Source organism: Eretmochelys imbricata, chromosome 10 (genome assembly GCF_965152235.1).
Source record: "Eretmochelys imbricata isolate rEreImb1 chromosome 10, rEreImb1.hap1, whole genome shotgun sequence".
In the NCBI taxonomy this organism is placed as follows: Eukaryota; Metazoa; Chordata; order Testudines; family Cheloniidae; genus Eretmochelys; species Eretmochelys imbricata.
In genome coordinates, this window is record NC_135581.1 from 13,611,911 (window position 1) to 13,625,974 (window position 14,064).

Sequence of the window (14,064 nt, forward strand, 5' to 3'; positions counted from 1 at the left end):
GCTGCTAATTCTACTTCAGATAGCAGGCAAACGTTTAAAAGACATCACATCCAATAAGGAAAATGCATGCCACTTACCGAACATTTTCTTTCTTTGCGAATCCAGGTCCAAAGATTCTCCAAGACAGGTCCTGTAGCCAGCACTGCAGAAAAATGCAGAACTAGTTCTCTCCATCACAGGCAGTGCAAGGGTAACCACACCCTCCTGAAGAGTCAGATAACTTTCACAGCCAGGAAAAATTACTCTTGATTGAAGGCTACATGATAAATATTGCCATAAGAAATATCCAAAAACTCTGATAAACCTGAGCAGGTAAAACAGCTGAACTAGCCAAACAGAAACAATTTAATACATTTCAATTGCATCCCAACCAACTCGATAAAAGTTGAATCTATAGACCAGGATTTTCTAATAAATTAATTTTTCAGAAAGGAGGATACATTTTCCCATTTCCCTGCAAATCCAGGTCCACAGATCCTCCATGATGGGATTTTAATAACAGGATCTGTTTATAGAGAACTTTGGAAACACTGGGATAGATAAAACTAGTAGCACCCCTTATCTCTGAGGTAATAATTTTCATGTGCATTTCTCCTCACTGAGGGACCATCTACTTGGAGCATTCACCATCCAGACAACACACTGGAAGATGTGAGGATGTCCAGTTTGTGGACCATGGTGAGTGTTATACTGGGAGGCTCTGCCTGTTGCTTTAAAAATTTCCTTGTAAGGACCATAGGCATGTTCAGCTCATGAAGCCACCATGGCTAAGAGGGAATGAGCCCAGAAACTAGATGGAGGAGTCAGGGACTTAGCTCTGTAAGCTTTTAAAAAGGCTCTCCTGTGGAAGCCTTGCTAAAGAAACACTTGACATTTGTATGTCATTTCCCAAAGTACTCAAGATGGGTGATCGGGCTGACACTTGAGCTTTCGAAGTGACTACTTTGGACACCAAGCTTTGGTCAGCCTGGAGAAACTTTGACTCTTTTTCACTTCCATCAAAGAAGGGACATCTCTCTCTTCCCCCTAACCCAGCATCTCAAGTGAAGCCAGGTCTCAAAATACCCTTTATTTAAACAATACAGTGGTAAAAATACCTGCTCAATATCTACCCGGTTGCTGCCACTGGTAGAGATAAAGAAGTCTGAACTTTGCCATTGTAGATGCATTCTTAAGAAGTTGTATCTTTGGCACAGGAGTTGCAACGTGGTTGCATTATCTGGCAGGTCTTTAAGAAAACTTTACAATTAGAATATGGGTCTGGGCTGATGCCTGGGAAACAGAACTTGGTGTATGCTGCAGGAGACTGTTTGGTAGTAGTAGTTTGATACATTTCCTTGGCTTCTGAAGTTTCAGTATGGCACACAAGTGACATATGCTTTAGTAGGATAGTTGTATAACTATGTCACAGCTATGTGAAATATGCCATCCCACGTACATCACACCTCCCTTTCCACCTTCAAATAGCATCTGATAACCCTCCTGTTCTACAATCTCTCTCCACTCACTGCTCTGTGTTTGTATTAAGCTAATTTTTTTAGAATCTAAGCTTTTCAGAGCAGGACTTCCTTTGACACATTTTACTTTTTATATAACACACTGTATGCTTACAGCACTATGTAAATAGGAACAATAGAGCTGGGCAAAAGTATTCCCAGAAGAAAAATAGTTGGTGTCAGCATCAGGAAAAGTCACAGCGAATCACCACCAGTCCTCCTCCAAGAGGAGTTCAGATACTACAGTGATGAGCATGGTATAAGAACCTATATAAAACAGTTGGATCAACTGTTTAGTTTTGAAGGTAGTTTCCAGAAGAAGGGGGAGGAAATAAATTTTGGCTTCTGCATAGGGAAGTCTAGTGGATGGAAAGTGGAACTTCAGTTTAGATTTCTGCTTGAGTGCGCATATGGTTTAGGATTAGAATTTTCCCATGTCAGAGGAGGAGTGACCAAGATACCATTCATTCTATGGGGAGAGACAGGGGAAGGAAGCAGCTAGTGGATTCTCCAGTCCCTTTTGTTAGATTCTTACAGCTATAGGGGCCTACCCTATTTTCATATGCAAATTGACTTGTGTGCATGTTCGTACAAAGGAATGGGAAAGTAGAAATAAGAGCTAACTTGTCTGTTTCTGTTATTTAATTCAGATATTTCTTTGATGAGACCTTGTTTTTGTTTGTTTACGACCTGATTTTGCTAGTTTAAAATGGTAGAAGAGGTTACTGTCTGCCAGAAAAAAATCTACCTTCAAAGCACATTTAATTAAGAAGTCCTTAATAGCTAAACCGAATGGACACTGATGATGGTAGAATGTGAATGCAAATTATTGTATCTAAGGCTTGTACTCATACCAGTCAACAAAGTTGGTGAAAATTACACTGTAGTTTTCCTTTATTTTTCAATGCCATTAAAAATACTTTATTGGCATAATCAGCTTCAAAATCTTTGCTAAAGAAACCTGAGGTATCTTTCAGAGTGGTCCAGATTCTCAGCTATACGCTTTTGTGCTTCTCTGATCCATGAGGGCTGCCAGTAGCCATTTTGGTCCCCAGCATAAAACAGAACATCCTCAAGATTGCTGTACATCATGACAACTTGTGATGGTCCACAGGGGCTGTTGCACTAGGTGGTAAGTGTCAGAATACAGCTTGCTCAGATCATGCCTGTGGCATGCCCACACTCTGCCCCCAAGCCAGGAGTTGGCCCGAAAAGCATGGCAGAGAGCTGGTTACACACCTCTATAACCCTGCTTCTCAGCCTCTACATTAATTGCCATAGTCTTCTACTTGACCATCCATACCCTTCCTCCACCTCTAGCTCACCACAACATTTACAGCAGTTCAATCTGGATTCAGCAGTAAATCAGTTTATATTTATAGACATTCAAGATACTTTGAAAACATTGCTATATACACAAATGATAACAGCTCTGTGCAGCGTGGCTTGGGCTTTAGCTGCAGGTAAAATGCAAAGGGGTTAGGGGGAAATAAAACAAGGAAAAATCTGCACCCTGCCAATTTAAGACATATGCACCTTTGCATAAACATATTTCCCTGTACTATGGGCCAAGGCAGAATCTGGTCTACAGCTCAATTCGGTTTGATCCCACCCCCGGGTATTTAACAAAAGCTATTTGCTTCAACCAGAGTGTGGGGGTGAACAAAATCTCTTGGAGGCAAGATGGTCAGTTTCCCGCTTCCACCTGTTTCCTGGTCTGGGAGTGTCCGTACGTAAGTTTCTTCACTAGGTTGGGACGATAAGGAACAAGAGAACCTTCTATTCCCCTGTGGGGCTTTCCCCCAGCCTTATACTGCCTCCATGGTTCAGGCCTGATTCAAAGAGATTCCACTGTCTTCAATGGACTTTGGAACATACCTTATGTCCTTGCTGTAATGAGTCCCTAGTTAACCCCTTACTTGCCTACGTTAATCAGGAGAAAAGCCCCTCACAAGCTATTTTAATTATTTATCTTAATAATTTCCACACTAGCTACTCCTTCCTAACCACCCCAAAATAATAAAAATAAAAAGGCACTTCTCCTCCAGGCCAAGAAAACAATATGAATGTGGAGTGTGTAAGCCAAGCCATTTTGGGAGATGAGCCTAATAACAGAAAAATCTTCAGTCAATAACAGGAACGTTTTTAGAAACCAAGGCCCACCATGGTCTTGTATTTTGTGTTAATTTCACTCCATAATACTGTAATTCACAGACAAAGACACTGTAAATATAGTTTTTAATTATACAGCTCAACATACAGAAAGAAACCATATTGTATGCACTAAAAAATCTAAAAAAAAAAAAAAAAAAAATCAAACCGGTTACCTAAAATCAGATTCAACACAATCTGGTTTGTTTAAGGCACTACAGTGTAAACAATAAAAAAAATACAGACGTAATGTAATTAATGAGTACAAAAATAAAAATACTATTGATCTAAGTATATTTTTGTAACAAAAGACCATTGTTTTTAATGTCATGTAAAATCCTTAATTCCTTGTCGTATATTCCTAAATATATTCTCATTAAATTCTTCTCTATTCAGACAGTGCAATACAGTGACAATACGAAGCATTTTTTAAAAGTCACATGTGCTCAGAATAGTACAGGCTCATTTTGTATACTGCAAGAAGTAAACATAGTACAAAGAGATTCAGTCGATTTACAAGTACTGTGGAAAAATACACTTTTTCCCCTCTGGGTTAATGGTTTTATTTTAAAAATTGCAAAACGTGATGCTAGTTACAATGGAGGCATGTTGGAAACGAAGGGTCCCATTCTGCAAATGCTGCCAAGTATGATGCTTATGTGACTAATATACCTTTAATTGGAATAGCACTGCCCTAAGAAATAAGCTTGTCACTTTGCTGTGTTTGCTGGGTCAGTTGCTCTGCATTTAACTAATACAGTACTTTAAGAGCATCAGTACGCAAAATGGTGTAAGATTCTGTTGCTTGATGCAATTTAAATTATGCACGGATAACGATGGTAGGGCTTGATGCTGTGCAAGGTGTTGAGCAATTCCCAGAGCTGGAGGCACTCAGCAGCTTGCAGGATTGAGGCCTACATGAGCTTCGCTGATTCAATTTTAGGCCTGAGGGTACATTACGTAGAGGTTAGTTTGTAAAATAAGGTAGTTTTCTCAAAAATAAATATTGTCAGATAGATTCACAGAGAGCATTCTTGCCCCAACCCAAATACTTTCAATAAGGAATTAATTAAATTAAAACATTCTGTTTTGTATTACTAATTGTAAGTATGCACAGTCCTGTTGAAATTGCAATGCAAGATGTCAGAGTGTGTTGATTTCACTTTTAAAGATGACACTACTCTATTTGCAAAAGAGCCACACAACTATTGCTCAACTTATTTTATTGTAGAGTTGGAAATGAGGCAATTCCAGTTCATATGAAGTTCAAACAAGGCTGTTTTAGAGACAGCGTTGCCACTCCTGACTCAGAAATTCTACTCCCCACGTGACTGAATGTGCTGTAGTAGCTGATTGCAGTACGCTGGAGTTCGATGCTTATGTTCAACTGCTTCTATTTCTTTTACCAGTAATTCTGGATATAAAACACTTCCTTCTTTTAAAACTTCTGTAAAAGAAGAACATATATTCATAATAATCAAAAGATCTGTCCTTCTCTAGATATGCTTCAAAGTACTTGAAACCTGATCTGGAAGGACATTTAGAGGTGAGAAACTAATATTCAGTCTTTATGCTAATTTAATCCCTGTACTCTTTAGGGCTGTCCATAAATTAAACAACACATTTTCTGGTGATTTTCAAGACCCATTCCCACCCCTTGTAACACTGAAACAAACATGGAAAATTAAGGACCCCTCTCAATGCATGATGTAAATTATGGACAGCCCCTTTGCTGATATTGATATTTGCAATGTTGATAACCATCTGCTTGAAAATGGACTGAAAGTACCAATTCGTTTCACGTAGACCACAAAACAGCTATCATACGGTAGTATATTGCAGTGATTACTAACTTCTGACAGATATGAGGCAGTGACTTAGTGGTGAAAAGTTCTATATCCCATTACATTTCCCTAATCTATCGAGTTACTGAAAGGTGTAAGCAAACAAGGGAAACCTGGACAAGCAACCAAACAAGAACGTTACAGAAAAAGCGTAAACAAGGCAAGACTGTTCGGAAACCAGAAGTCAAAGAATCGTGCAAAATGCAAAATCACAAAGATCGGACAAGCAAAAGTTCTGGAAAGGAGAGGCTCAACAAAAACAAGATATGAAAATGATATACAAGAACGTTAAGTTGTATGGCAACAATTAGGCCAATGGTGTGAGCAGTAAACAAGGCTACCGGTGAACTGACAGCAAATGCTGAAGATGTGCTGGAAATATGGAAGGAGCATTTTGACAAAGTGCTGAACCCTATAGTTCATCCAGATACAAGCATTCTATACAAACTAGACGAACAGGACATCTTAAAAAGGAGAATGGATATCAGTATTGAACCACCATCAGAAGAAGGACTAGAAAGAGCAGGGAAGCAGTTAAAAAATGGGAAAGCTCAAGGAACAGACAATATAACAGCTGAGCTGCAAAAAAAGCCAGCGGGACAAGTGCTATCACAAGATTTGGAAAAATATACGAGAAGGTATGGGAACAAGAGGAGATACCGGATGATTGGCTAAAGACAATACTTGTGCCAATCCTGAAGAAAGGAGATCCTACCAGTCTGAATACTTATAGAGGTAAAAGCTTATCATCAGTGCTGGGAAAAATCATGAGGAAAGTAATTAACAGATTAAGGCCAGTTTTAGAGGAAATAGTAGGTGAGGAACAGTGTGGCTTCAGACCAGGCCAAAGTTGCACGGATCAGATATGTTCCAACAGTTGATGGAAAAAAAGTGAGAATGGAGACTAACGATGTTTGCTGTTTTCATCCACAGCATGTAGGCATTTCATTCAGTTTGGAATAAAGCACTATGGAAAGTAGTAAAAGCATATGGAGTCCCAGATAGGATAATTGCAATTATAAAAGTTATGTACGAAATCTCCTCTAGTGCCGTGAGAATTGGTAAAAAATTAAGCAACTGGTTCAAGTTGAAGTTTGGTGTAAGACAAGGCAGCATGGAATCACCATCACTTTTCATCAAGTTCTTAAACTGGGAATTAAGAATGTTAGACAAGTTTGAGGGTGTGATATTGGGTGATCTAGAGTTAAACTCATTAGCTGATGCAGATGACACCTTTGAATTAATGAGGATACTCTTCCTTACTTTGGAAAATTGGTGTAGTCGACTTGGACTTACAATAAATGCCAAGGAAATTAAGTGGCTGCATCTTCAAAAGGGACAATAGACAAAATGGTGAAATGCAGCAGCAATGAAACTGTAGAACAAGTAAAATCATATGTGTATCTAGGAAGCTTGATCAGTGCTGAAGGATGAGGTTAAAAAGAGATGTGCAAATGCTGCACAGAAGTTCATGAAATTATGGACTGATAAAAACATGTTGGTACCAAAGTGAAAATTTATCAAACTAGTATATTAACAATATTACTCTAATGAAGCAGCTGCATTAAATGAAAGAGACATCAGAAAGCTGGAGGCAGTAGAAAGGAGAGTTGTTTGGAAGATGGCCGGTGTAAAAGTGGAATGATTTTAAAATAAATGAAGAAGTTAGATGGAGAGTAGGGTGTAAAAGCAGAGTATGCGATTGGCTGCAATTCAAAAGATTACAATGGTGTTGACACTGCAGAAGACAAACTGAAGATATGGTGCCAAAGAAAATAATACAACACAACCAAGGTCAGTCTGACCTAAAGGCCAACCATTGACTAGATGGTGGAACTTCGTATGACGAGGTATGACCAGACTGGGCTTAATGGAGGAACAAGTAGTGGACAGGAATGAATGGTGTCACTAGTGCTTCCTGTGTCTGTAAAGATGCTCTGGGATGAAAAGAAGCGATCTAGTTTCCAGAGAGGACAAATACACCCACCCACCTATTTGTATGCAACACTGAATATTCAATCTAAATTGCTCATTAAACTATAGCTCCTTCACTGACTTACCTAAGACTGCCCGTTGGATGTTTTGGTCAGGGTCATCCAGATGAATCAACAGTTCTCGGTAAAGAAACTCAATATTACTTTTAAGTATAGATTTTTCATCATCATTTCTTATACATTTAAACCAGTTAGTTAAGGCTTGAGCAGCTGCTAGTCGTACATCATGTGCAGCATCATCCAGCCGCTTTAAGAGTTCTAAAAAGAAGCATACACATAACTGAACAAGTAACATTGGACAGATGTGAGAAATCATTAAAAAAAAAATCTTCAAATTGTTTCTTCTTCTTTTATATTGCGAGACACTGCAAAATACAAATGTACTTCACGAGTGTTAAAAGCTAAAGTTTATAATGTTGCTTCTGTCACCCTTCTTTGAGTTCCTGGAATATATCAAATACACTATACCAAATAATCACGCACTATATCATTATTTGATTGTTACTGATTTAGCTGATTTTTATTTAAAAGCAAATCTCCATAAAGATATTATGAATTTATACTCATGCATTAAAAAAAAATACAGATGGGAATTTAATTAGAACTTGAAGCATCAACACTTGTTTCAGAAACATATTTCTGACAATTATTGTTATTTGAGCTAATATTGTATATTAAATTACTATGAGTTTGAGACTATCTATGGGACTGAGGTATTGCATTCATGGAGTCCAGTAGGATGTGACGAGGAAATCCTTTGATAATTGTTCAGTGATAGTACTGATTATTTATGCCTATAAAATGCGTTGCTGGTTTCCTGCTGTGCTATGTGGCAAACACATTAATGACAATGGCGCCCTACTTGGAAAAAAGACATTTAAAATCACCATTCCTGATACCCAATCCCCAGCAGATTGTGCTGAGGACCATTTAGTTCAGCACTTAGCTACTATGCTGATGGGTGATATAGAAAATCCTAAGAATAGTAAAGCTATTCGACAGTATGGAGTTGCGTGTTTTTGTTTTTTTTGTTTTTAAATACAAGTGCACATTATCTATTCTTCCTGGCTTTTTTTGCATGTCCATCTACACATTTGTCTGTATAGAACATTATTACCATTACTCTTTGAAGTGGAGTCTACTTATAGCATTACCTCATGGTGTGCTGTCAGCATGATTTTGAACAGTACTGGCAAAAAGCAGAGCACAGCTACTGTTTGCATAATTTATTTCTGTTCTGCCTGCACTAGAGTTAAAATTAGGATTGCCAAGTTTCTAATCGCACAAAACTTGCCCTGGCCTCTTCCCTGCCCTGCCCCTTTACTGAAGCCCCACTCCTGCTCACTCCATCTTTCTCTCACTCTCTCCCAGCCTCATTCACTTTTACCAGGCTGGGGCAGGGGTGCGAGAGGGGGTGCGGGCTCTGGGGTGGGGTAGGGAGTTGGGGTGCGGGAGGTGGTGTGGGCTCTGGGAGGGCGTTTGGGTGCAGGAGGGGGCTCAGGGCTGGGGCAGGGGGGTTGGGGTACTGGAGAGGTGTGGGGTGCAGGCTCTATGAGGGATTTTGGGTGCTGGAGGGGGTTCCGACCTGGGGCAGAGGGTTCAGGGTATGGGCTCCACCTCAGGCGGCCCCTGGAAGTGGCTGGCACGTCCGGCTCCTCGGTTCCTGGCCAATGGGAGTTGCAGTGCCAACGCTCGGGAGCCTTCCTTTAGCCCCACTGATCGGACTTTTAGCAGCCTGGTCAGCAGTGCTGACCGGAGCTGCCAGGGCCCCTTTTCAATTGGGTGTTCAGTGGAAAACCAGATGCCTGGCACCCCTAGTTAAAATGCACACTATTTGGTGCCATCTAAGTTGGGAATGATGCAGATGAGGAGCAGGCAAGTCTTGAAGAGGAGAGGATACTATAGAGTAAGGTTCCATCTAGTGGGCAAACACACAATAGCACTATGATGGCTTTAGGTTTGATTCTGCAAAAATTTTATGCATGTTCTTCACTTTACACACCATAAGTAGACCCAGTGACTCCAAGTGAAACTATTTAAAGCCGGTAAAGTTAAGCACATGTGCAAGTCTTTGCAGGATCGGGACATTAGAGTGCAGCCGGTCAAACAAAAATGCTGCCAAATGCACAAAACTGTACAGCCTCTTCCCAAAGTTTGTATGTTTATGAAATTATTAGAGGGAAAAAATTACCCATGAACCCTGATAAAATACCAGATCAAAGAATGCAGAAATAGCCTTCCTTTAGATAGTGCATGTGTACAGGACAGTGAAGGAATGAATGGCTGGGAAAGCAATTTATTCACTCAGGGTAACACTTACCTCTATGTAGAGAGCCAGCACAAGCTCTATGCACTATTTACATTTCACTTAAGCCATGCCTAGGCCTCATACTGGCCCTGTACACAGGTTCAAGGCTAGAGGACACCATGACAGAAACTGCAGAAGGGCTAGACCGATTGTGAAAAAGTCTTAGGGTCAGCCTGTGACCTGCCTAATGCACCAGTCACATATTTTTCAGGCTCAAAGAGCCTAAAACCCTGCTTTAGGTGAAAATGCAAATGCAATGTTAGCTACAGAGTTGCTGACATCTCCTCTATAAGGAAGAATTAAAATATTATTTTAAATTCTAAGAATATTTACAGGATTTAAAAAAAATCATACCAGGATAAATGTTGTTGAGTTTATCTAGATCAAACTGCTTCCCACAGATGTTTAAAATAACACTGACAATACGACAAGCCATTAATCGAGTCATTTTAGAATCTTCATCCAATGTGGCAATTACCTGAGGCATCAGTGCATCTTCTAGTTTAAAAATCTACAATCAATAAAAAAAAGTCATTAAAAAAATAGTAGCTTTTCATGCAATCCCTTGCAATCCGTGTACTAATTAGTTATTTTAACTTTCAGGAGATCTGTCAAAGATGCTGTCTGCTTTAAAACCATTTTTAAAAAGCCAATTGCTCGCTAATATTTATAATACTACTTCATTTGTGCTCTTTTATTTTTTGGATTTCATTCAGCATGGAGAATGAAAATAGATGAGCAGACCAGTCATTTGATGAGCACTTTCGGGGAAACATGCAGTTGAATCTCGTGTAAGGGGCAAAGGCATATGTTTAACTTGCTTTTGTATATTTTAAAAAACATTTTGGTAAGATGAGGATTATTTTTGTACACTAGCACATACCGCTCATGATCTAAATGGAAAATTTAAATAAAGGCCTTTGTAATACAGCATGCCTGCAGTTGAATTTCATATTTTTGTCTTTTGTAATATGTATATTCTGTACTGCATATTACTGTAGCAAGGTACAATGGTCTTGATGCAGCAAAACACTTAAGCATGTGCTTAATTTAAGCATGTAAGCAGTCCCTTTGAAGTCAGTGGGAGTGCTTATGCATGTAGTTAAGTCTGTGCTTAAGCATTCTGCTGAATCAGGGCCTATCACAGAAACCCCTCGCCCCCGAAATTAGGTAGTTTTAATAGCACTTTTAAGGTCACTTGTTTCTTTATTTTAAATAGCAATTCTTTATAGTTAATTAAATGTTAAACAGAATGAGGGAGGGATGTTAATGAGACCAATAGATTAACTGTGGCCCATAGTATTCTCAACGTGACCTGCACCATAAGCATCCTCCTCTTACAGTGAACTGTATAAAAAGCAATGTGATTCAAAGATGCCACTTGGACCTAGATGAAGCTTTGCCTACACCTGTTCCCTTTTCTCAGTATTCGTCCAGAGGTGATAGAAAAATAATAAAAGACAAGAATACTCTATGTGAGTTCATTCGCAAGCATAGTGATTGTTTGGTTTCACCCACATAGTTGTTACTGGGACATTTGATGCACTGGATTAGGTACACCACACATTTTGATAGGCATGGGTAGGACCCCAGAATCTCGAAAGGTGTGTTGTGGAGGGTACTCCTTCGCAGCATACTCTGTGGTAACTGACTGCCTGCATATGGACAATACATTTCTTGGTTACCCCACGCTGGAAGCCATACAGAGTGAAAACAATTACAACTCATATTTGATGGGGTCCACTTCCTGATATAAAAAAAAACTTTCCTGAACCTCCCATCCCCCAACCTCACCAAGTTCAGCATCAGAAGCAAGCTCCCCACAGAGCAGGATACAAGAAATCAAAGTGACACCAGACCCTGCCTGAATAACAGAAAAAAATCTGCAGCCATATCTCTACTCTATGAAGATCAATACCCCGCTAACACAGCTTTCAAAATGCATGGGTCTGATACATGCCTCTCATAACGTGTGGTGTGCTTCATCCAGTGCATCAAATGTCCCAAAACAACTATGTGGGTGAAAACAAACAAAATCACTATGCTCGCAAATGAACTCTCATAGGAAAATGATGAGAGACAAAAACACCATATCACCCGTGGGTGAATACTTTTCACAAATTTCAGAGTAGCAGCCGTGTTAGTCTGTATCCGCAAAAAGAACAGGAGTACTTGTGGCACCTTAGAGACTAACAAATTTATTAGAGCATAAGCTTTCATGGGCTATAGCCCACTTCATTGGATGCATAGAATGGAACATATAGTAAGATTGTATATGTGTGTGTATATATATATATATATACACATACACACACACACACGCACACACACCTAGATAAGTTGGAAGTTACCATGCAAACTGCTAATTAGCCTCTCACAGTTTGCATGGTAACTTCCAACTTATCTGTATGTATATCTTACTATATGTTCCATTCTATGCATCCAATGAAGTGGACTGTAGCCTATGAAAGCTTATGCTCTAATAAATTTGTTAGTCTCTAACGTGCCACAAGTACTCCTGTTCTTTTTACTTTTCACAAAGTGATCACTCCATATTTGACCTCTCAGTCCTCGTCCTCAAAGAAAACCTGCACACCACTGTCAAAAGACGAGCCTAGGAACGTTAAATTCATAACTCTGCTGGACACTAAAAATCATGGACTTAACAGAGACACTGGTTTTATGGCTCAATACAACAATTTGTAAAATACCCTACTGCCTACTACCTTCCTTTGCCCTAAGTCTGTAGAAGTATTAACAGCCCACTTAAAATTAAGTGGTCTCTTACAATGAATGTGTACCCCTTATATTTACCAATCTGTCCCCTTTATATTTAGCTGTGACACTCTGGTTACCTTCCCCTGAATTGAGGAAGAGCTCTGTCAAGCTCAAAAGCTTGCCTTTCTACCAACAGAAGTTGGTCCAATAAAAGATATTACCTCATCCATCCATATTACCTCTCAGTCACATCCTGGGACCAACATGGCTACAACAATATTGCAAACATCTTAAAACATTACATTTTTTAAAGAATTAATTTTGTAAAGGGTAAGTTTGTGTTTACTACGTGTGCCTTGTGTTTTCCTGCCTAAGTTTTAAAGTACATTTGTTGGGGAAAGAGGAGTTTACCTCTTTTGGTGAAAGCATTTCACTGTAAATAAGAGCCCAAAGGCACGATACAGCTGTAGTGCGGATGGCAGCTGCTGTTCTTCCAGCATGCCACTGCAGATTAGGAGCCAATATCTCTCTTATCACGATCTCAAAGTAGCTAAGAAACTGCCTAAAGCCAAAAAAAAAAAGCAAATAAAGGTTCATGAGAAAGTGGTGAAGAGATTCAAAGGCTGAAATGGAGAGTTTTCAGTATTGGAATGAGAGAGAGAGAACAGGAAGAACATAGCATAAAAAAAATTAAACATATATATCCAATATGATTATTTTATATATATATTAATATAATTTAATTGCTTATCTTTTTTTGGCTGAATATCTGGACTTCAAACAAAACACTAACATATTCAGGGAAAGAGGAGTCTGGACATTTTTCCATTTCAGACACTGCTAATGACTTGTGTGTTAATCTTGGTAAGCTGTTTACTTTCTCTGTGTCTGAATTTACCGCCTGTGGAGATAATACAAGCCCAACTCACACAAGTGCTGTGAAGGTTCATTAAAGTTTGTGCAGCCCTTTGAGATAGTCCAGTGAACAATGTTATATACAGTGAGAAGTGTATTTGCTATTGATGAGACCCGTATTACTGATATTACACCAAATCCACATTGGAATAATTCAGCTTTTCCTTCGCTCAGAAGCCACTCTCCCTAGGATAAGAGCTTTGTAGTATTTTCTGGTGGTACCAGAATCAATGCAAGGTGTTTTTTTTTGGAATTTGGGGATGTCCACCATGCTTGTGTGTATTGGGTGCCACCTGGGTGCAGTGCACCCATTTCATTGTACAAATGAATGAAATCATATGTAAATCAGTGATACCTTTGATATGAACAAGAATTAACCATTTCTTCCTCCTTCTCCTCCGTTGAATAAGCTCTTAAAATACCCAAAGCTGTTGTAAATCTAAACAACTATACCCGATTACCCATCTAATTCCAGCTAAAACAATCCTCATTTTAAACTGAGTATAAAAAGTGGATACTTTGGACACCAGCCTTCCTTCCCACACACACACAAAGAAAAGCTGCTGCTGACCTCCCCAAAAGTCCCTTTGGCTTCAGGGTGAAGTAAGTGGCTCCTATAAAGATATGGCATGGATTGG

The 14,064-nt window shown here is 39.3% G+C and overlaps 1 protein-coding gene and 1 long non-coding RNA gene across 3 annotated transcripts in view; one reads left to right on the forward strand and one right to left on the reverse strand.

Moving 5' to 3' along the window:
• The first annotated feature begins 613 nt into the window (after nt 1-613).
• LOC144271307 (uncharacterized) lies at nt 614-10,706 on the forward strand. The gene is made up of 3 exons (XR_013347329.1): nt 614-678; nt 5,148-5,193; nt 10,510-10,706. It is a non-coding gene; the product is annotated as an uncharacterized LOC144271307 (long non-coding RNA).
• The window catches only part of DNAAF5 (dynein axonemal assembly factor 5), a 41,743-nt gene continuing 31,389 nt past the window's right edge, over nt 3,711-14,064 (reverse strand). The window contains exons 10-13 of one of the 2 annotated variants that reach the window (XM_077828579.1): nt 12,923-13,073; nt 10,148-10,304; nt 7,552-7,743; nt 3,711-5,094 (exon numbers count right to left, since the gene is read on the reverse strand). In XM_077828579.1, the coding sequence (XP_077684705.1) occupies nt 4,964-5,094; nt 7,552-7,743; nt 10,148-10,304; nt 12,923-13,073 (631 nt within the window). In that variant the 3' untranslated portion in view covers nt 3,711-4,963. Of the gene's footprint in view, nt 5,095-7,551; nt 7,744-10,147; nt 10,305-12,922; nt 13,074-14,064 lie in introns of those variants that run through there. The other variant, XM_077828580.1, reaches the window with a different exon arrangement.